At 41.0% G+C, this 24,594-nt stretch overlaps 1 protein-coding gene across 6 annotated transcripts in view; it reads right to left on the bottom strand.

Moving 5' to 3' along the window:
• Positions 1-204: 204 nt before the first annotated feature.
• Positions 205-24,594, bottom strand: part of PLD5 (phospholipase D family member 5) — a 413,113-nt gene continuing 388,723 nt past the window's right edge. For 3 of the 6 annotated variants that reach the window (XM_042257199.2, XM_042257201.2, XM_012187210.5), the window contains exons 7-10: positions 17,956-18,092; positions 13,819-13,987; positions 8,861-8,975; positions 205-1,541 (exon numbers count right to left, since the gene is read on the bottom strand). In XM_042257199.2, the coding sequence (XP_042113133.1) occupies positions 1,294-1,541; positions 8,861-8,975; positions 13,819-13,987; positions 17,956-18,092 (669 nt within the window). In that variant the 3' untranslated portion in view covers positions 205-1,293. Of the gene's footprint in view, positions 3,274-8,860; positions 8,976-13,818; positions 13,988-17,955; positions 18,093-24,594 lie in introns of all 6 variants that reach the window. The other 3 variants (XM_042257200.2, XM_060396075.1, XM_060396074.1) reach the window with 2 other exon arrangements.

Here is a 24,594-nt window from a genome sequence, read left to right as displayed (position 1 = left end):
AATGCAGGAGATGCAAGAGACATGGGTTCGATTCCTGGATCAGGAAAATCCCCTGCAGTAGGAAATGGCAACCCACTCCAGTATTCTTGCCTGGAAAATTCCATGGACAGAGGAGCCTGGTGGGCTACAGTCCATGGGGTTGAACAGAGTTGGACACGACTGAGCACGCACATTGTATAGATATAAAACAACCACACAAGGACATAACAGAACAATAATCCAATATTTTTGTTTCTTAGTAAAATATGTTAAGCACAGTATTTAAATTGCATTTCTCTGAAAAGCATTTGGTATATTAAATAGCAGAAGATATATTAAATAGCTCTATAAATGTTTGCTGGCATACTCTTAACAGCAAAGGATTATAAAGAAATTAAAATCTACTTTTAAACACCATAAACTAAACAAAAATGTGAAAAACTACTTTATTCTTATAATGCGGACTGAATAGCTTGCTGGATATTAGCAGGTGGCTACATAATTTTTCTGAGCTTGAGAGAAAGGATACACATTGTTGGCTGTGGTTTTAAAATATCAATTTGGTAGGGAAAAGTGCAGTTGAAAGGTGAAATTAAAGACTGCTTTTTACATTTTGCGTTCATTCTGAACAATTCATACATTTTCAAAAGATACAATCATACTTGGAATTAATGTTTAGGTGAATATATGGGTGCTATATAATATTTTGTGAGACGAGAAAATGATAGAAAATAAAAGCCATGGTACTGGAAAAAATGCAGAAGGAGGCAAAAAGGGTATTTTTCAAGTGTGTTGAAGATGAGCATGAGATTAAGCTGTTCATGCTTACATGACTATAGAGGTCTTGGAAATGGTTTCCAAGGACAAATACTTGTCTTGATCAGTCCCTTCTCCAGACAAAATCCTCACACTCCTCTACGTCAGCAGTTTTCAGAATGGTGTTAAAGAGCTTACCTCATGCTAAGCTTCTTAAGAACGGACCAGGTGGTCAGCAGAAAAAGTTCTAAAACTAGAAAGGAAGAGGCATCAAAGTCTTAAAATTTGTATGCAAACGTAAAAACTAACCTCCAAGCCAAAATGACATTCTCTGTCAGAAGTAACAAATACAAAAGTCTTAAGTTTAGTGTACACGCGGCTAAGATATTGTTAGTTATTACATGTCGTTCCGAGAATATTTTTGTGTGTGCTTTTCCCCTAAAAAAGACATATTAAATTGTTTTTCTCTCCTCAAGTCTTTGTTTTTGTATACATATATATATATATAAATGTGAAACACAAGATGTCCCATAAGTTTGTTCATTCAGACTACGCACTCTAGGGGTCTTTCCCACTTGGGTTGTACATGGCAGTTTTGTTTGAGGGGAGTCTGAGTCTGAAGAGGCTTGAGCAGTTGGGCTGCTTGGTGGGCTGCAGGGTTCTGGCATAGGGCGAGTACCAGTCCCTCTCAAACACATCCTTGAGTTGCTTAATGATGCTCGTGTTGTTCCTCACGTCTGCTTGGTTGATAACAAGGCCTGTGCCAGCATTCTGGGTGAAGTCATTCCCCACCCAGTCAAAATTTCCTGCAAAACACAAAGGAAATGAAGGTGAAGAGTTAATATTCCACTGGGGAATAGTCTCCACTTAAAGAAATAGAAAGCAGATTCTATTAAAAAAAACAAACAAACAAACAAAAAACACCCAGGAATAGTGACAGGGAGACTGAATTGTGTTGACAGCTCATAAAAAAAAATCCAAGGAGGCTTGCATATGGCACATTAATATTTGCATATTATTTTGGCATTTTCTTCAGCTTTGCTCAACTTGAAACTGGAAACAGGAAATTTGATGGTCTTTTTTTGGTAAATGTTATTTCTTATTGACGTTCACAAGGTACACTAAATACAACAACATTTAAAATATATAGGAATACACTTAAACATCCTGTGAACATTTACTACCTTCTCAAAGAGACACATCTAATCCATATGCACAAATGAGAGGCGCTAATTACAATGCTCAGAAGCTTTCACATCAAAGAAAAAGTGGAGGCCAGAGAAGGAGAACCAGTTTTTAACCAAACACACAAAACACTCCTTGCCTGGGCTGTGAGTCAGTTCCCAGTCCCAGAATCAGGCTTCTCAGCCCAGGAATTAGGGAGGTTGCTGCAACAGCAGGTGCCCCAGAGTAACTGCTGGTATAGGTGGTGTATTAATTTACTAGGTCTGCTATAATAAAGTAGAACAGACCGGAGGCTAAATGTCCACAGTTCTGGAGGCTGAAAGTTCAAGGTCAACATATTGGCAGGTTGGTTCCTTTTGAAGGCTGTGAAAGCAGGGTCTGTTGCAGGCCTCTCTCCTTGGCTTGTAGATGGCCATCTCCTCCCTGTGTCTCCTTACATTGTCTCCCTTCTGCACATATCTCTGTGTCCAAATTTTCCTCTTGCATAAGGACACTAGTCAAAATGGATGAGAAACCCCCCTGATGAACCTCACCTTAACTTGATATTCCCTGTAAGGACCCTGTCTCCAAATAAAGTCATATTCTGAGGTACTGGGATTAGGAAGTCAACAGACTAATCTTGAAAGAAGCTGAAAGTAGTTGAAAGTGCAAGTAACTCAGTCGTGTCTGCCTCTTTGTGACCCCATGGACTGCAGCACACCAGGCTTCCCTGTCCTTCACTATCCCCCAGACTTTGCTCAAACTCATGTCCATTGAGTCGATGATGCTGTCTAACCATCTCATCCTCTGCTGCCCCTCTTCTCTGGTTGCCTTCAATCTTTCCCAGCATCAGGGTCTTTTCCAGTGAGTCAGCTCTTCGCATCAGGTGGCTAATGTATTAGAACTTCAGCTTTACTATCAGTCCTTCCAATGAATATTCAGGGTTGGTTTTCTTTAGCATCAGCTGATTTGATCTCCTTGTAGTACAAGGGACTCTGAAGAGTCTTTTCCAGTACCACAGTTTGAAGGCTCAAAGAGTTGAATAAATTTGCCCAAATTCACATAGTTAAATGGTCTATCCAGGTCTGCTAGACTCCACAAGCTATCTTCAATACCATAAACAAAGCATCATTCTCACGGATAAAAATTTAGCCATGTCAAGACTGACAAAGTTATTTCATAAATTACCACTGTCCTTTTTGGTTCAGAGCTGGTTCCATAAGTGAACTGAAGGCTTTTAAATATACAGGTTGACTTTCCATTTCCTCAGTGGCTTCTCAGGCATCTTGCAGGAGCATTGGTTGAAAGATGTTGAGATCATGGTCCCTGGGTATCCTTGACCTAAGGCCCTGCAGTCATCTGTGGGAGAAGCTTCTGGGAGAAGGGACACCCATAGAGAGAGTCAATATCTGTTCCTCTATAGTTCTCATTCTTTGGCCCCTCACCTACTCCCTGGAGCTCGTTCACATATCAACTCCCTTTTCTGTGTGGCACTGCCTGGAATACTGGAGGGTGATTCCTTCCTCCTCCATTTGACTCCTTAAGTTTATTCCTCTAAATCAAATATTATCAGCATGGAGAAGGAACTCCTCTCTCTCTCTCTCTTAATATCTCACCCCACCCCACACAAACACTACAATGATGCTTTCAATAGCTTCATGATAGACATAACTTTGGGGGCTTCCTTAGTGGTCTAGTGGATAAGAATTTGCTTTGCAATGCAACAGACACTGGTTCAATCCCTGGTCTGGGAAGATCTCACATGCCATGGGGCAACTAAGCCTGTGGGCTACAGTTACTAAGTCCCCCTGCAATAATTACCAATGCCCACATGCCCAAGAACCCATGCTCCACAACAAGAGAAGCCATCACAATGAGAAGCTCACATACCACAGCTAGAGGTTAGCCCCCACTCTCCGCAACTAGACAAAGCCCATGGGTAGCAATGAAGACCCAGTGGAGCCAAAAATAAATAAGTAAATGAATATTTTTCTTAAAAGACATAGAAGTGAAAGTGAAGTCGCTCAGTTGTGTCTCTTTGTGACCCCATGGATTTTGTGCCCACAGAATTTTCCAGGCAAGAGTACTGGAGTGGGTTGCCATTTCCAGAAAGACACAACTTTGACTGAATTTTATTGCTATAAATTAGCAATTGCTTGCCGAATGGTTTGTAAGACTGTGTTAGAGTCTGCACAGGGACTCCTTTCGCTGTTGGTGTGTTTTGGACCATGTGCTCTCAGACCATGCTCAGGGGCTTAAGTTTTGTGCAAATGCTCAGGGCCAGGTGAACATAGGCCTCAACCTCTAAGCAGAGGATCAGTAGCTACTCTAGGCTGAGAGTTATTCTGGAACCTCTTGGTAGATGGCACCTTCTAGTCATTCTATAAACGAGACTATCATTCTTGCACACTTTTCAAGGACTTCTCATCTTATGACTTAAGTGCCAGGCATTAGACCAAAGGCAGTAATTTGTTATCTCATAACATTATCTCATTTGATATTCACTGCAGTCCTGTGAGGTGACAATATTAACTTCAGTGTATTGATGAGTAAATTAAGGCACAGAAAAGTTTAGTAATCTGTTCAAGGTGGAAGTGAAAAAATTCCACAGTTGAGGCTCAAAAGCCAGGTCTGACTCTACAGCCCACACTTAACTTCTGTTTCATGTCATCTCTGATTTGAGAGGCGTACTTGCTTTGTGCTAACTGTGCTCTTCGCCCTAGACTTCATCAGCTCCCAGGGTTGCATCAGGCCACACTGAGATCTCTGCTCCATTCATTTGCATATCTCACTGTCTGAAAGAAACATGCATATGCTTTGGGGGCAACGTGAAGTGGGGCAAGATGATGGGAGAGAAGTGACAAGACTTTGAAGCCTTATTCTGCAAAGTTCAGCTTTTTTCCTTTAATGTAAAGGACGGAGCCAAGATTCTGCATCTTTATTGATTCTCAAAAGTTTTAATTAGTCTGTTCTCAGGAATCACAGCCCTGAAGGTCTACGGGGCATTCCTACACTAGGTGATTGTTTTCCTACCTTTCATTTCCTGATGGCTGGGTTAAACCTCAAAATCACGTACATGCTTCAGTAATTTTTCAGGTTGGAAGTGGTTTTACCCAGCTCTTTTTGAGACTGCCATTTCAGCTTCTAGAATGCACACTGAGGCCCCAAATGCCAAGACGGTTGGGGAACTACCCTCAGGAATACCCTGTGAGGGTGCAAATGAACTCACAGGATATAATATGTAAATAATCAAAATCTTTCAAACAACTTTGCCAAGCTTGACTCAAATATACTCTGGAGAATTTAAAGTACACATATGATACTGTTTGGGGAGTCTTCTGTAAGTCATCAGAGCATTTAATGGAAGTATAATTCCATGCAAGGTCTTGTGTGGATTTTTCTTTATTCAGCATTCTCAGTAGGTATCTGAATGACTTCTAAGAGATTTTCAGAATATGCTGGTAATTATTTAAATTATCAATGAATTTTCCCTCTTTATGCTCTTTAAGCATTTTTATATTCGAACTATGCTTCATTCTAGGGAATTAAAGTTTTACTAAGATGCTATGTGGTGTTGGAGAAGACTCTTGAGATTCCCTTGGACTGCAAGGAGATCCAACCAGTCCATCCTAAAGGAGATCAGTCCTGGGTGTTCATTGGTAGGACTGACAGTGAAGGTGAAACTCCGATACTTTGGCCTCCTGATGCGAAGAACTGACTCATTTGAAAAGACCCTGATGCTGAGAAAGATTGAAGGCAGGAGGAGAAGGGGACGACAGAGGATGAGATGGTTGGATGGCATCACCGACTCAATGGACATGGGTTTGGGTGAACTCCGGGAGTTGGTGATGGACAGGGAGGCCTGGCGTGCTGCGGTTCATGGGTCACAAAGAATCGGACGTGACTGAGCGACTGAACTGAACTGAACTGAAGATGCTATGTGTAAAATGTACCCATTTTAAACTGTATTATAATAAAGAACTGCAAAACACACCCACATAAATAGAGTCAACCAATCATGATGAAGGAGCAAAGGCAATACAATAGAGCAAAAACAGTGTTATCAACAAATGATGTTAGAAGAACTGGACAGCCACATGTAAAAAAAAAGTCTAGACTCAGATCTTATACCCTTCACAAAATGTAACTCAAAATGTGATCATGCCTAAATGTAAAATAGACAATTGTAAAACTCCTAGAAGGTGATAGGTGTTTGTCACTCAGTCATGTCTGACTCTTTGTGACCCTATGGACTACAGCCCACCAGGCTCCTCTGTTCATGGGATTCTCCAGGCAAGAATACTGGAGTAGGTTGCCATCCCCTTCTCCAGAGAAGGTAACGTACAATGGAATATTATTCATCAGTAAAAAGAAATGAGTTATCAAACCATGAAATGACATGGAAGCACCTTAAATGCATATCACTAAGTGAAAGAAGCCAGTCATAAAAGGCTACACACTATATGATTGCAACTATATATTTTGAAAAAGACAACACTATGAAGATGGTTAAAAAATAATCAATGGTTGCCAGGATGGGGTAGAAATGAATAGGTGGAGCACATAGGATTTTAGGGCAGTGAAACTACTCTATATAATGGCAGATACATGTCTTTATAATTTGTTGAAAGCCACAGAATGTACAACACAAAGAGAGAACCCTAACGTAAATGATGAACGTTGGTGATAATGATGTGTCAGTGTCAGCTCATCAGCTGTGACAAACGCAGCACTCTGGTGAGGGATGTTGGCAATGGGGGACGCTGTGCACATGTAGGGATGGGGGGCCTATAGAAAATCTCCGTGCCTTCTGCACAGTTTTGCTGTGAACCTAAAACTTAAACAAAAACCAAAGTCTATTTTAAAAATGCATTACAGGGAAACAAGGGAGAGAGTCAGGAATCAGTCTTTGCTAAGAATCCGGTAGATAGAGCGGTGACAGTGTTGGGAGCTTTTCGTATATTATCTCATTCAATCCTCATACCACCACCAAAGGGTGGGTGTTATTATCCCCCTTAATTAAAGATAAGGAAAGAGAGGCTTTGCAGAGACTCAGAGAGATTATGTGACTCTATCATCTTCTTTCTTGTGTCAGGGCTTGAAATCAGATTTGTCTGACTCCAACACACTTACTTAATTCATTATAAAGAGTATTTGGATATAAAAGCACATGTCACTGCTGAGTGTACATACAACAATTTACTTTAAGTAAACTCTGCAGATAAAATATTCAGATTTGAGTGTTATATCCCACTGTGCCCGAAACTTAATCCATCCCTGTGTTTCCTGTTTCCCAATATTGAACCAGAAGTTCACACTTTGGACTAAACACATTTGAGTCTGCTTTTGTCGCTTGTTTAAAAAGAAGCTCATTTCATTCTATTCTCCATGCATTGATGAACATGAGAAAATCTAAATTATCACACCTGTGTCACTGAGAGGGACAACATGAACAAAACAATGTTCTCATATTCTAGGACTGGAATGATATACATTTTTAAAAATTTCAATACTCTATTCTACTAATGAGACACACAACTATTCGAAATGGGAAAAGGCAGATTGTCTCTACATTGACACAGGAGGTAGTGTTTCCAGGGGCTGACGACAGTGACTTCTGAAGGGCTACAGTGGGTGAGGGGTCTGGGTGCCTGGCATTTGAAACTTAGCTCTAAAATCTTCCCCTTTACATCTGTATGTGTAATTCATTTCATATTTTATGGCCCAATTTCCTTATTTCTAAACTATAGGTGATTAAAGCTGCCTTCCCTAATGACAAAGTTGCTAAGAGAATCAAATAAAGTAAGGTGCTTTACAAAGTTAAAAGGGCACATTTTCTATTTACTCACTGAATTTGGAAAAAAATAATGCAAATTTCATATTCCTTTATTCCACACTGTGCTTTTCTTTTCTGCTTTGACTCTGCTACTTCATTTGGACATTGCAAAAACCATCCAGCTATTTTGTGATCTATGCCCCTTCATTTTATAGATAATAACTTCTACCCTACCTGTGACAGAACGAGTAAAGAGGTTACCCTGGACCCATACACGCCATGGGAAAGTAGAATAGATTTGATCCCTTAGTAAATAATAAACCAATAACTTATTGTTTCTGTGTCTGGAGCTTTATTACCTTAATAATAATAGTTAACATGAATCAGGTGTCATCTATGTGTTAGGTGCTTTAATTGTGCAAGGTGCTTGGTACATATTATCCTAATTAAACATCATCCTATGAGGCAGAAACTAGTCAACCCCCTTTTACAGGTGAGAGAACTGAGGTTTTAGAGAGCCTAAGTAAATTGTCCAAAGTTAGCTATTTAAAAAACGGTGGGTGTAGGATTATTGCACAGACAGTATTCATTTGGACATCAAATTTCAATGCTTCCCCACTACTCATGACAGACTGGCTGCGGTACGGTGGGTAAGAAATGAGCTCTGGGTTCGTTCTAGTGCCAGGATTGGCCTTTGCTAAACCATCCAGTTTCCCGCCTATAGAGCTTCCCTGGTAGTTCAGCTGGTAAAGAATCTGCCTGCAATACAGGAGACCCCAGGTCATTTTCTGGATGGGGAAGATCCCCTGGAGAAGGGCATGGCAACCCACTCCAGTATTCTTGCCTGGAGAATCCCATGGACAGAGGAGCCTGGTGGGCTACAGTCCATGGGGTCACAATGAGTTGGACACAACTGAGTGACTAAGCACAAAATAAGACAAATAGACCATGGAATCTCTGCAAAACACTTATGAGAAGATGTCCTGTATGGTTTCCTGGTCTATGAACCAAGTCACAGATGAGATGTTTGGTTGAAGAGCTCTTTGCCCTCACTCTCCTGTTTCCTGACCTTGGGGCCTCCCATTCACTGGCAGGGACTTCCTCACCATGGGGTACAGCAGAGTGCAGCTGCATTACCACTAACCTGCATGATCCCCTGAGGAACCTCATAGCCCTGACACCTACCAATATAAGCTGCGCCATCCGTCACCATATACTTGTTGCGATTTAATCTAGGGAAGGCGTGATTCCTTTGTTCTTTTGTAATGCAAACATTCTCTCTTTCCAGATCAAAGAATTTCTGTAAGACAATAAATAAATAAATAAACCAGGTGAATATAGAGAACATTTTTGGTTTTGTTCAAACACAAAAAGGTTTCTTATCCAAGGATCAGAGATAGACCTCATACTGAGCTATTAAAACTGAAATCTTGTTACTTCATATAGCTGAAGCTATTTTTGGTCTCAAATCTATGTAGGCAACAAGAGAGAAAATGAACATGCTTATCCAGGTCTATAGTTAACACTTTTAAGCAATAAAATGAACATAAAATTCATTCTTTCAACAGGGAGAAGGCCAAAAGTTGTTTAATTCTTATCATCTTATTCATCAGGGTGCACTGACATTTTAACTATGCCTCAGGGTGCTTTCTGTCACGCATGCCAATGAACTGATTTCCTACATGCTGCATATCTTATAAGAAGCAGCAGGCCCATGTCAATGACTAGCTGAATTGACTGGGGATTTCCACAGGTCAAAAAAAAGTTTTGCCAAAACAACAAATAGTTTCCATCTAAACACCTATGTCTATAAGCTCTTTTAATAAGCAACTAAAAAAAAAAATCACACCTTCAAGTCCTGAATTTCAATTCTAATGTGATTCAAAAGCAGCACTCTAGTTCAGCTGGAATGGGGATGGGGGTGCTAAGAAGAGAGGTGAATGACATCAGGAGTGGCTTCAGGAATCTGCTGAAATGGGCAAGTGCTCAGATGAGGCTTAAACTGTGACTGAGTTCACAGAAGACATCATTAAGGTTAGGACCTCAGGTCTCGTCCACATTGAAAAATGTTGAACATTTTCAAAACTGCATGGAATCTTTCCAGAATGTCTTACAGTTGTAGAATCATGTGTGTTTGAAGGAGAGAAAAGGCAGAGAGAAAAAATGAGATGATACCTAAAAATGGAGATATCATTATAGTTTCAAAACTGTAAGTGTCAAAATTTGGTTTGGGGAAATAATGAGAGTTGGTTTTTCCCATTTTTTTGCCTGGGAAATCCTATGGACAGAGGACCCTGGTGGGCTACAATCCATGGGGGTCACGAAGAGTTGGATATGACTGAGCGTGCACACATACACACAGATTGAGAAAGCAATGATAAACTAAATGATCTCTAAGGTCCTTTCCAGCCCTGAAAATTCTAACCTATTTTTTTTTTTTTTTTTGGTAGAACCCTTGAGATCAATGGTACACAGGTCTTAATCTACCACCTAAGAATTTTCTATTGCACATTCTAGAGGAAGGCTCTCCTACTGCCATGTCACCATGATTACAGGCAATGCAGCCTGGATCACCTTATTTCCTCAGTCCCTATCTTCGGCAGAATCTGTGTCAGATTTGATGGGTTCACATATAGCCTTGGTGGACTTTTCAGATGGACTTAATAACCTGTGAATGCTCTTACGTCATGGTTTTATATTTGTGTGGTCACACGAAACTGATTAACAGCCAGCAGTCATTCTGTTTGGATATTCTATCACAATACCTGTCTGTATAATAGGCTCTTTCCTTCTGAGGAAGATATTACTATAGAATCAAGACAAATTTGAGAAAGAATAACTTATGCATCCTAATTTAAGTCAGTGATGGCATCACAGCTTGAGGCTTGACTGAGAGCCTATTTCCTCCAGAGAGTTGACAATGACTCAAAAGAGGGAAAACAGATCTTTCTTGATGAAGGTGAAACAGGAGAGTGAAAGAGTTGGCTTAAAGCTCAACATTCAGAAAACGAAGATCATGGCATCTGGTCCCATCACTTCATGGGAAATAGATGGGGAAACAGTGGAAACAGTGTCAGACTTTATTTTTCAGGGCTCCAAAATCACTGCAGATGGTGACTGAAGCCATGAAATTAAAAGCCGCTTACTCCTTGGAAGGAAAGTTATGACCAACCTAGATAGCACATTGAAAAGCAGAGACATTACTTTGCCAACAAAGGTCCATCTAGTTAAGGCTATGTTTTTTCCAGTGGTCATGTATGGATGTGAGAGTTGGACTGTGAAGAAAGCTGAGCTTCGAAGAATTGATGCTTTTGAACTGTGGTGTTGGAGAAGACTCTTGAGAGTCCCTTAGACTGCAAGGAGATCCAACCAGTCCATTCTGAAGGAGATCAGCCCTGGGTGTTCTTTGGAAGGAATGATGCTGAAGCTGAAGCTCCAGTACTTTGGCCACCTCATGTGAAGAGTTGACTCATTGGAAAAGACTCTGATGCTGGGAGGGATTGGGGGCAGGAGGAAAAGGGGACGGCAGAGGATGAGATGGCTGGATGGCATCACCAACTCGATGGACGGGAGTTTGAGTGAACTCTGGGAGATGGTGATGGACAGGGAGGCCTGGTGTGCTGCGATTCATGGGGTCGCAAAGAGTCGGACACGACTGAGCGACTGAACTGAACTGAACTGAACTGAAGATGACATCAGAGATCATATTCTATTCACTGACATATTTTTAGACATCTAACATGCTGTAGGTACAGCAAAGACATTTCAAAAGTGACTGGTTAATATATTTAAAAAACCCCTCATTTAACTAGGAAAGCTTGGTGAGTGCTATCTCTTTCCACGAGCCACCTCATGGATACAAACTCACAAAGCCAGGGGTGAGGGTGCATACTCCTCCAAGGATGAGGATTACCAGGCTATCTGCTTTATCAGTGCTGCTAGGCTCCTGAAGACATGCTATGTGCAAGATCCCAACTTTCACTTTTCTTAGAAAAGCTCTTCATCCATTTGTAGTCTTGGCATTGGGGCCATAAGATACTTTCTCATCTATGCTTATCTTGATGCTTAGAAATGCATGGCCTGGCTTATACAGAGATTGAAGTCTCTGTTTTTAAAAAATGTCTAGCAGGAAACTATTAATGTTTGCATTATTAAAGTAATGTGACCATGAGTGTTCAAAAAGATGAAGCTGAGTAAATACTGTAGAGGTTAAAAATGATGGATTCTACTTTCCTTGCAATTTCTTGTAAGTCTTAAATAAGAACCCTTAACATTTCATGCCAGAGATTTCAACTGACAGTGCCTCAGTGGCAGGTGTGTTGTGGGGTCAGGAAAGGGGGTTGGTGGAGACAACTGACTTGTTCTGAGGGGAAGTCGAGAGAGGACATAGGAGCAAACGGATCATGTGCCATAGGCCCCAGGTACTCTCCTCTGCCTCTCCTGTATTAGCTTTGTCTTATTTTCTATATTCTGATGCTTTGACATCTGGGGCCTTGCTGAGCATGGACAGACTGTCTGTCCTTTAGAGAATGAAGACTACAGGGATTTTACCTCCTCTAGGCCTAATTCAGAGAAGGCAATGGCACTCCACTCCAGTACTCTTGCCTGGAAAATCCCATGGATGGAGGAGCCTGGTGGGCTGCAGTCCATGGGGTCGCTTAGAGTCAGACACAACTGAGCAACTTCACTTTCACTTTTCACTTTCATGCATTGGAGAAGGAAATGGCAACCCACTCCAGTGTTCTTGCCTGGAGACTCTCAGGGATGAAGAAGCCTGGTGGGCTGCCGTCTATGGGGTCACACAGAGTTGGACACGACTGAAGCGACTTAGCAGCAGTAGCAGCAGGCCTGATTCAGAGAAGGCAATGGCACTCCACTCCAGTACTCTTGCCTGGAAAATCCCATGGATGGAGGAGCCTGGTGGGCTGCGGTCCATGGGGTGGCTGACGGTCTGACAGGACTGAGTGACTTCACTTTCACTTTTTACTTTTATGCACTGGAGAAGGAAATAGCAACCCACTCCAGTGTTCTTGCCTGGAGAATCCCAGGGATGGGGGAGCCTGGTGGGCTGCCGTCTCTGGGGTCGCACAGAGTCGGACACGACTGAAGCAACTTAGCAGCAGCAGCAGGCCTAATTCATAGGGCTTCCCTTGTGGCTCAGCTGGTAAAGAATCCGCCTGCACTGTGGGAGACCTGGGTTCGATCCCTGTATTGGGAAGATTCTCTGAAGAAGGGAAAGGCTACCCACTCCAGTATTCTGACCTGGAGAATTCGGTGGACTGTATAGTCCATGAGGTCACAAAGAGTCAGACACAACTGAGCAACTTTCCCTTTAAGGGCCTCTGGTGCAGTCCTCCAATATTTCTCTTCCTCTGACTGGCCTTGGGGTATTGAGGCTCAAGGCAATCTTGGAAGCCATGTATCAAAGTTGACAGTGGAGCCTGTGTCATCTGGGTCCCTGAATGCTTCATGCATGGTGCAAAACTTTATCACTTAGAAGAGGTCTCAGTGTACATTTGTTGAACGTCCACAGTGGAGTTTGGGGAAAGCTGAGATCTACAGGATTAGTGGGCATGAGTCAGGTAAAGCATGGAGAAGGGTTCTGTAGGAGAGGAAAGAGCGTGTGCAAGAGCCCTCAGGGGAGGATGCTACATGTGTGGACCGGAGGAGAGTCAGAGATGAGCTAGAGAGCTGGCACACTTAGAGCCGTATGAATCCTCAACCCTGCCTCCCTCACAGGATGCAGAGATGGATCAGCACATGGCCCGAGGGGCCTGGAACAAGGACAGGATCCTAGGCTGGGGGAGTCTGCGCTGGTGCATGTTCCAAGGCTCTGCTGATCACTGTCTTACAAATAAGAATAGTAGATAAAGGAGGAAGCTCAAACCAAATGGAGCGGATGCAACTGAAAGTGTGGATAAAGAGGGCTAGGCTGGTACCAGGAAACTTGGGTTCTAGTCTCCTTTTGGGGGGAGATATGATTATCTTGAAAAACTACTCAACCTACTTTTTGAGGTATTTTTCACTCTCAAAGATTGTCATCCTAGTTCCGATTGGAAGCGCATGTGTATGTGTGTGCTTAGAGCTTTCACATATGTATGAAGAAAATTAGATTTTAATAGCTCAGTCAATACAATACTTACAACTTTCAAACTGCAGTTGGCTATTTCAGTGCAAATAGCTTTAAGAGATGAAATAAAGTTAAATGTGAGGGGGTCAGTTTCCTTCCAGAAGCTTATAAGGAGTCGAACTTTGACGCTCCGCAGAACTAATGCTTCTCTGATTTTCCCATCCAAGTCTGGCCAGTAAGTCCTGTAGAAATAATATCCATACAGATAAAATAAAATTAGTCAGTTTGGGGGGAAAAAATTACTAGACTGCAGAGAACATTGACATTAACTTGATCATTATGTGATCATTTATATTATAGAATAAATCAGCCTCTAATTTATAAGTCCTATAGAAATAATATCCATAAAGATAAAATAAGAAAATTAGTTAGTTTGGAGAAAGAAATTTACTGGACTACAGAGAACATTGACATTATCTTGATCACTATGTGATCATTTATATTCTAGATTAGATCAGCCTCTAATCTATAATATAAATACTGTAGAAATAATATCCGTACAGATAAAGAAAATCAGTCACTTTGGGAAAAGTTTACTAAACTACAGAGAGCATTGACATTAATTGGATCATTACTTGATCATTTATATTATAGATTAGATCAGCCTCTAATCTATAATATTTAGCCTTGTAGGATATGTTGACAAAATGCTGGTCTCCTGGGTTAGAACATTGAGAAATGGTGCATTAGGCAGGTGCAGTCCTCCCTAAAATGAGGTTTCCTATCAGGGCCTCAGGTTGTGTGGGCTGAGGGCACAGACATACTGACCAGTGCCACATGCCACCCTCACAGACCTCCGACTTTACCTGGGCCTCAGTTCAAATGTGCAAGAAGAATCAACTCTCCAAAAGAATTCCAGTTAGGATCCTTGAGCACTCTGTCATCTTCAAATGCTTCTTAAACCTCTCTTCTTTGATAAGTGCCCCCTAAATGAGATCTTGCTCTGGTTATCCAAGCCGCCCGTGCTCTTATTTCCAAACTGTCTTGGTCTCTCCTTGCCAAGCCCCTCCACTACTCTGGGACCTTGGAACCTTTCATCAGGCAGTTTCCCCTGTAGGTTTAGCCTTTTCCCTGAATTCTTGACTTTTTACTTCAACTAAATCTGGACTGTTTCGTAGGCCACAGTTTCTGCTAAAGTCCTGCTGTGTATTTCTCACCACAACCTGACCAATTGATTTAGGAGCCAGCCTCTGCTCCCCTCAGCACACACAGTGCTTCTTTTGGAACTGTAACTTAGTTCTCATGTTAAAAACCAAAAACAATAAGCTTTCCCATGTTAAAGACAAATCTCAAATTGTTCTCTCTTTAATCCTGTAATTTGTAGACCTTCTGTTTATTCATATAAACCTTTGCCTAATTCTAGGCCAATACATTATTTGGACTAATGATATATTATTCAAAACCTTAGCCTGTGAGTAATAATTTTACCTCCAAAGGTCTCCTCGTTATATCTGATCCCAGCCTCCTGTCCTTCAAGTTCTTTCACTCTTTTATATGTACCTGCCCTTTCACCTGTGTGGGCTTCTCTGGTGGCTTAGATGCTAAAGAATCTGCCTGCAATGCAGGAGACCTGGGTTCAGTCCCTGGGTCAGGAAGATCCCCTGGGAAAACAAAACAGCAACCCACTCCAGTATTCTTGCTTGGGAAATCCCATGGACAGAAAAGCCTGGTGGGCTACAGTCCATGGGGTCACAAAGAATCGGACATGACTGAGAAACTAACATGTTCACTTTTTACCTGTATGGGCCCCAGATCTAAGATCCCTCTACTTTTTCCTGATGTATCAGCTCTTCCTGGTCTCCTTTCCCTGACAAGCCTAGTTGCAGTTCTGATTACCTGAAGGATAGTTGCTCCTCTCCCTTCCCTTGTCTTTTCGTAGAATCTAAATCCTAGATCAGTGCCATTATTCCTTTGGTGTATTTCTATAGTCATAAAGCTGAGGATTACTGGAAAAAGTCATCTGAACCTTCAGGGTTCTCAATACCATCTGTCAGCCTCTATCCTTGTATTGGGTTAGTTCCACCTCCTGTATCTTTTGTAATTATTCTGTTACCCGACCCTAGAAAAGCTTGTTCTTTCCTTCATCCACAAAACTGGGGCCTTGGTCATGGTTCTCCTCAACTTTCTGCCCTGATGGCGCACACATCCTCATCCCCTTCCCTCTAATTCAGAGGATAAGGTATCCTCCTCCTTCTCCCTTAGCTGTTCACTTGGCCCTCTGTAGCTGCATTTGATTAGTTGTTCCTTTCTGAGAATAGCTTCAGCTTCTCCCTGGAGGCTTCCCTGGTGGCTCAGATGGTAAAGATTCTGTCTGCAATGCAGGAGACTTAGGTTCGATCCCTGGATAGGGAAGATCCCCTTGAGAGTGAATGGCAACCCACTCCAATATTCTTTCCTGGAAAATTCAAGCAACTCTGTCCATGGAGTCTCAAAGAATGGGATGCTTGACTTTCACTTTTTTCCTTCTCTACCTTCTCCATTTGTGAAAAAAATGCAAATCTTTCCCATTGAGAGACCCCTGCTTTGACTCTGCATTGCTCTGTGGCTGGTGTACAATCTCTTTCCTCATTGTATTTCCAAGATATTTTAGATTATCCATGCTAATGCCTTCCCCCTTGGCTATGAAGGCTCTTAATTTTGTTCGAAGGAACTTCATGAAATGAAGTTTATGTCAATCTTATGAAATTATTATCCCAACCTAAAAAGTCATAAACTTAACCTTATTCTCCTTCAGAATAATTGGAAAATCAAGCAAAATCAATTGCTTCAAATTCTTCCCAAAGAGAAGCTGAAGTCTAAAATCTAAAATCAAATAAACAATAAATGAGCAAAACATGAAAAGGCGGGATTGAAAAAAAGAAAGTATGTGGGAAAAAATCCATGAATGTTCAAAGGGTGCACAATATTTTAAGCAAAAATGTCTTAATAATGTATATTTTGAACTTCCTTGGTGGCTCAGACCATAAAGTGTCTGTCTACAATGTGGGAGACCCGGATTCGATCCCTGGGTCGGGAAGATCCCCTGGAGAAGGAAATGGCAACCCACTCCAGTATTCTTGCTTGGAAAATCCCATGGATGGAGGAGCTTGGTAGGCTGCAGTCCATGGGGTCGTGAAGAGTTGGACACAACTGAGCGACATCACTTCACTTCACTTCACTAATGTGTATTCTGCAGCCTAAAACACTTTTTGACCATCATTAGGGGTAATCACTTTCTGGGAGAAACACATCTTTTGCAATTTTAAAGTCATTTGCATAAAGAAGTTGTGTATTATGCATATGTGAGGTTGGCAATATGAACAATATTCAAGCAATATAGGGCACATGAAATTACTTAACCTCAGCAAAATAGTTAATTTGAAATTGTAATTTTCCAAATCTAAAAGGTGTCAGGTTGTACTCCTAGAAACGTGCACTTTGGAAATTCTTCCTGGGTTAACTGGATTATTTGAAACATTTACAAGCACCCAAACTCTGCATTCCCAGCAAGAAAGCAAAAGTGGGAAATACTTGGGTCTTAGGCATACATTTATGCATGCAATGATTTAGGGGCATAAATCCTGCTTCTGTTTATTCCAAGTATTTCCACACTTGCACAGTGATGAATATTAAAAATACTCAATTTAAAAATGCTATGTTCCTCTTACAGATGGATGGATTGACTGAGAACATATATATTTTAAGTCTGCTTCTCCTGTAAGTGAAAAAGATAGTATGAAAATGTAGCATTTAAGGAAGACCGACATGAGTACAACAAAGTGATGCCCCTTTTAAAGAAAATCTTCGTTTTGGTACGCCCTTCAGGCACATGTCAACTGATAACTTCAAAAAAAACTTTTTCTAATAATTTTTAATTTATTTTACTTTTCCAAATAATTTTCAAATCACAACCCAATCTTCAATCTAAAGTTGCTGTCATGCTTATAATGTAAATTACTGAGGAGGTAGTAATTTATGGGATGAGACCCTGAGTCCTTAAAATGGACTGAGGGAGGAGACACGTTCTGGGTGAGCTGCAAATATACACTGAGATGTGAACGTGCAAACTTCTGTGACTTGATAGCATCCCCGTGTCCAGGATGTTTTTTCCTGTGGTTCTCAGTTTCGTGCCTTGCCCTGGAGCCCAGGTTCTAAGTACACACTCACTGACCTTTTGGTGCTTGTGCTGGAGATAGGCAGGTAGTCCATGACTGCGATGTACACGTATTGCTTGGCATCATCTATTACACTGTAGATGGCGTCTATGTCAAAGCTTCTGTTTTTAGGGCAAAAGAGTTTGGGAGAATTCTGTGAAGACACAAAATACAAACTTTTTAGACTATTAGTTTTTGCCCTCTAGGGTTTTCTCTTTTTTTGTTGTTATTTAAAAACCATTTTAAAAAAAAATGAATCTTGGCTTTTAGTTCTTTATGAGTTTAGACAAATACGTTTGCAGCTCTATCAAAGTTCAAGCAAGTAGAATCCAAAGTGTGGTGGAATGAGTCTCAAATCTGTCCTTTAAACTGGTTTTGGGAGGGAATTCTCGTTTTCAATACACACATGCTTTGTCTTTATAGAAGTTTTTCAGTTCTAAACTTATGTGACTCTGGCATACACTCATATCATACATAGTTAATTTTCTCAGATATTACCATGCATAGTATGTACACACACACACACACACACACACACACAGAGTATATATATATATACACATACAGCAAGCTATTTATGCTAGAAGTCATTTCACTTGAAAGGTAAGGTGGCCATAAAGATGTGCAAGACATATGGTCTAAAAACCTTGTTTTGTTTTTTCTTTTCTCCTATTTTTTCATCAAGTAAGGAAGAGGAGGGTTCATTGTGGAGAAAGAATCATCAGTAATTCTAGAGGAAAAACCAAGTAACTTATTAAGATGCCAAGCTCATGAGCAGAGACAGGGACTTGAGAAAAATGAACAAAGAGGCAAATTATACTTGAGATATTTTTCTTATGTTGCTCACAGTGGTTTCCATCTTACAGAAGTATGATTTTTTTCAGATAAAGTTATTATAGAAAGGAGGGATTCCCTGGTGGGTCAGTTAAAGAATCCACCTGCAACGTAGCAGACCCCGGTTCAGTTCCTGGGTCGGGAAGATCTGCTGGAGAAGGGATAGGCTACCCACTCCAGTATTCTTGGGTTTCCCTTGTGGTTCAACTGGTAAAGAATGAGACCTGGGTTGGGTCCCTGGGGTGGGAAGATCCCCTGGAGAAGGAAACAGCTACCCACTCCAGTATAATGGCCTGGAGAATTCCGTGGACTGTATAGTCCATGGGGTCACAAAGAGTTGGACGTGACTGAGTGACTTTCACTTTCACTTTCTTCATTATAGAAAGGAAAAGATGTACTTTGGTTTTCTTCCCCGCTTCCCGCTGGGCAAGACTGGAAGGAGCATCTCCGTAGTTCCTGCATTACTCTGACAAGCGAGACACCAAACGAAGGAGCACAAACAATGCAGTGAGGGCTTAGGTGTTCAGTGTCCGGCTCTTTTGCGACTCCATGGGCCAGGCTCCTCTGTTTAGTAACAGAGGCCAAATAAATGGTTTCTGGAAGATTCCTGGCATGGCAGAACTGGGTCCTTCACCAAATGTTCTGCCAGTTATGGTGGTCAGGGGCCCTCCTGAATGCTTGGGAACAACTCCCCACCCTGTGCTGGCAGGTCCCAGCTTAGACAGAGGGAAGATGATGCTATTGGACTGGATGCACAGCTGAGGAGGAGCATGGGGCTGAGGTAGGAGCATGTTGAAGGGTCACACCTATCAGGCACCCTTACTCAGAATGTTGTCCTGGCCAATGAGTATCAGAATAAGTTTTGGATTTAAATCACTTTTCTTCCGGAATGAGGATGAACTTCCAGGTATGAAAAAACAAAGGACAAATGCTAAAGGAGAGAAACCAGAACAAAAAAGTCCAAAACAAAACAATAAAACATAAATTAAAAACCAAACAAAATCCAGTGCTAGTCTTAGCACGCACTTTTCCCTAGCAGGCACACAGGCAGACATGCCATCCGTCACTAAGACAGATGGTGTGGGCCTCTGCAGTGTCTCTCGTGTCGTCCTTCCCTCTTCCTCCACATTGCTGTTTCCCTCACCCAGGCACTGGTGCTGTTTGCTGGGCACCACTTCTATGTATCTTCTGAACTCATTTCCCTGTCTCCACGACGCTTACAAGACAAACAAACGTGTGTGTCTCTCAGGACCCCTGGTTTCTTGGAATTCAGCCTGATCTCACTGGGGCAGATGTATGCACGGCCTCTGTAACCTGGGTCTCCCGTTTCTGTCTTCCTTATTTGCATGCTATCATGCCTTCTGCGTCCCAAACTAAGGTAATCGTCAGTCCATGACCCTGCTCTCACCTTGTCTGCCTCCGTTTATTTGCTCTGGCCGGTCCCACTGGCTGAAGTGTTTCCCTATCTTTACCCATCAGAGTTCTATACTTTCTCTAAGTTCAAGTTCAAATGCTATCTCCTCCATGAACTAAAAAAACAAAATATTTATTTTTGGCTGTGCCGGCTCTTTGCTGCTGTGCATAGACTTTCTCTAGGTGCGGCGAGCAAGGGCTACTCTCTAGTTTCAGTGCTTGAGCATCTCATTCTGGTGGCTTCTCTTGTTGGGAGCACAGGCTCTAGGGCTCACGGGCTTCAGTAGCTGTGGCACACGGGCTTAGTCGCCCCCAGGCAGGTGGGATCTTCCTGGACCAGGGATCGAACCTGTGTCTCTGCATTGGCAAGCGGACTCTTAACCACTGGACCACCAGGGAAGTCCTGAAACATTTTTATATTGTCACCCAGAAGCTACTTCTCCTTTATCTGTCTTCTCATAATGTGATTTATTTGTTATATTATTTAGAATATTGAAACTTAAAATCATTTGCACCTGTCTCCTCTCCTTGCCTAGACGGTTACTATCTTGATTTTGGAAACTGTGTTTTACTCATTTTTCTATTTCCATTAATAAATGAATATTCAAATGAATTAATTCCCTCAGCCTGTTGGGTTTGCTTTACCCAACAAGTAAAGCTTACCATGAGCTAAGGATCTTAGCTCTAGACAGGAGCCCAGGTCAGCTCTGAAATATGTCCAAATGCCCATATTTTTGCTTCAGTTAGGAATTTCCTGAACTTCCTTGCATGTTCCCTAAACTGGATTTTGGTTTCAGGGAGAAACAAATTTAGACACAGAGTCACTGGTCTCTTTCATTGGCTATCGTCTAATAAGTTTGGATACTGTGCTTTGGTGATGCAGCATTTACATGCTGGTGACATGCTGGCTTCCAGCATTTATAACCTGTAGTAGGCTGGGCATGTCCCTTACACTTCCTGAGCCTCTGTTTCCAGTGGGGTGAGAACAGTAACAAATCTTTCATTATGATTTGCCTTTGAGGCTTAAATAAGAGAATGGCCTACTCCTGGTCTGGATCTGTTCCTCTTCTGCACCTGATTTCATTCATTCATCAAATATGACTAAGTATTGATACCAGCCATGCAACCAGCTCTAGTCTAGGTACTTGGCATACACCAGTGATCAATATGATTCCTGCTTTGTGCAGTTTCACTCCAGCACATACTACATTGTACTTCCTTCATCTGTGTGATTCTCTACCAGCTTGTGAGCTGCTTGGTTTTATGTCTCTGGAGCCTTGTGCCATGCCATGCTTAGCATGTATGCCATGCTCAATAAATATTTGTGGAATGTGAGAGTGCTTCTTAGATTACTAAGTGTTGGAGTCTTGTGTGACTCCCCAACCTCTACTCCTAGTTGGAGTTGCTTTCCTCTAGGTATTTCCATCTGTGTGTGAATAGACCCTTACTTGTACTTGTCTTGTTTCCTACATTCTCATTTCCTAACCCAATGCCTAGAGCACAGCAGGTGCTACACGTGTTTATTAAGGAAACACATGACTATTTGCATTAGTACTTCTGCCCCTGGGGTCATGGTGGTACTTGTGTGTTCTCTGATCTGGCAGAGGAAATTAACTTGTTCTGCTTGTTTAATTAGAAGACTGTTGTTTTCTTATCATTCCTGGATTAATTTTCTGACCCTTGCACTTTGTACTCCTTTATTCCAAAGCAAAATACAAAGAGAAGGAAAATACAGATCCTTTTCTTTGTTTCAGCTCTCAATGATCTGTTACCAATCAAGCGCTCTTGAGGCACCTTGATTATAGGAAATCTCTATTTCCTTCTTACATCAATAAACACCTTATATTTACATGAACCTTATTTTGCATATTCATTAAATTCTTGCTTTAGTAGGGTTTTATTTCATATCAGATTCCTGGTTTAAAAAAATCCATATTCCATTCCCAGAATATATATGCTAAAATGTAATTAAACATGAAAAGACAATCTACAGAATGGGAGAAAATACTTGCAAATCATATACATCCTTGTATCTAGAATGTATAAATAACTCTTACAACTCAATAACAAAACCCCAAGCAATCTAACTGAAAAATGGGCAGAGGCTTTGATAGACATTTCTCTAAAAAGATATACAAATGACCAATAAGTGTATTAAAATATGCAAATCAAAACCATAAGACAAATTGCACAAACGCTAAGAGGGCTAAAATAAAATGGAAAATAGCAAGTGTTGACTAAGATGTGCAGAAATTGAAATCCTCATTCATTTCTGGTGGAATTGCAAAATGGTGCAGCCAATTTTAAAAAGTTTGTCAATGCCTCAAAATGTTTAAGATAGAGTTACAACGGTACCCAGCAATTCCACTCCTAAGTAAAACTCAAAATAGCTGAGAACAGGTATTTAAATAAAAAATTGTACATGAAGCTTCATAGGAACACTATTCACAATAGTCAAAAGGTAAAAACATCTAAATGTCCGTCAGCTGATGGACAGACAGCAAAACATATAGCTCAGTCATGTCCGACTCTTTGCGACCCCCGTGGACTGTAACCCACCAGGCTTCTCCATCCATGGGATTCTCCAGGCAAGGATACTGGAGTGGGTTGCCATTTCCTTCTCCAGCTATATCCATACAATGGAATATTATTTGGCCATAAAAGGAAAAAGAACTGAGTCACGCATTTTGAAACCATTTTATTAATACTAAGTGAAAGAAATCAGTCACAAAAGACTACATATTATATCAATATGTAGTCAATTATATCAATACTTCATTTATATGAAGTATCTAGAAAAAGGCAAATCCTTAGAGACAGAAAGTAGATGAGTGCTTTCTAGAGCCTGAGAGAAGGGGAAAATGGAGAGCAACTGCTAACAGGTATGGCTTTTTCCTTTGTGGTGATAAAAATATTTTAAAATTAGAAAGTATACAGATGATAGTAAAACTCTGTGACCATACTGAAACCCACTGATTTTTACATTTTAAAAGGATGGATTTTATGGTAACAAATTCTCTCTCAATAAATCTACTGAAGTATAGTTAAAATATATAGCTGAGATTCTAATGGGAAATTTAATTATATTTTTCAGAGCAGCACCAAGTTCTATTCAAGAGGGTGTCTGCCCTCACCCACTAAATGACTACAGTATACATGAATGGTGGATGAATGAACTAAGCAATAAACAACAAGATATTAAATCTTTCTAGCACCCAGATCAATAAAAACAGACCTTGAACTAACTAGTCTTAATCTTGGAAATCAAATGCATTATCTTAAGAACTCTAAAAAGCATTCTACAAAATAGGACAAAAACCCTCACTCTGTTGTTATAAAATAGGACAAAAAACCTCAGTCTGTTGTTCCCATCTTCTGATTTCAATAGGGAATGTAAGAAAATTAGAATGATTCAGCCCCAAGTTATTAGAGATCACATACTTCAATCTAACCAATACCTCTTTCTGTCCTATGAGAAAGTTGGAAATAATTTATATCTACATCACTTTTTTAAATTTATATATAACCATGTTAAGTTATTAATCACCTAAAATCTAATTTTTGGAATGATAATTCTTAAGGCCCTCAAATATATATATTTTGTGTGTTAATTTAATGTTGGGACTGTAAGCCTATAAAAATATAATATACTATTTTAAGATAATTTATAACAAATATTTTGAACAAATATAAAACAAATATTTTGAATATTTAAATAATATTCAAATTTATTTTGAATAAATTTGCCTTGACATTTGTTTGGCACATATACTCAGAAAACTGTATGTATCCTGGAACTTTTTATTGATATTACTACTAATAGAACCAATCCAACATTTACTGCTGCTTTAGGGAGGCCTGAGGGAAGACGAGACATTACTTTGCCGACTAAGGTCCATCCAGTCAAGGCTATGGTTTTTCCTGTGGTCATGTATGGATGTGAGAGTTGGACTGTGAAGAAGGCTGAGTGCCAAAGAATTGATGCTTTTGAACTGTGGTGTTGGAGAAGACTCTTGAGCATCCCTTGGACTGCAAGGAGATCCAACCAGTCCATTCTGAAGATCAACCCTGGGATTTCTTTGGAAGGAATGATGCTAAAGCTGCAACTCCAGTACTTTGGCCACCTCATGCAAAGAGTTGACTCACTGGAAAAGACTCTGATGCTGGGAGGGATTGGGGGCAGGAGGAGAAGGGGACGACAGAGGATGAGATGGCTGGATGGCATCACGGACTCGATGGACGTGAGTCTGAGTGAACTCCTGGAGATGGTGATGGACAGGGAGGCCTGGCATGCTGCGATTCATGGGGTCGCAAAGAGTCGGACACGAGTGAGCAACTGAACTGAACTGAACTGAGGGAAGTAGCAGAAGTAACAATGATAAAGAGAGTACAACGTATGACCTTTGAAG

The sequence above is a fragment of the Ovis aries genome, chromosome 12, assembly GCF_016772045.2.
Source record: "Ovis aries strain OAR_USU_Benz2616 breed Rambouillet chromosome 12, ARS-UI_Ramb_v3.0, whole genome shotgun sequence".
NCBI classification, from domain to species: Eukaryota; Metazoa; Chordata; class Mammalia; order Artiodactyla; family Bovidae; genus Ovis; species Ovis aries.
This window is presented reverse-complemented; position numbering and strand designations above follow the sequence as displayed.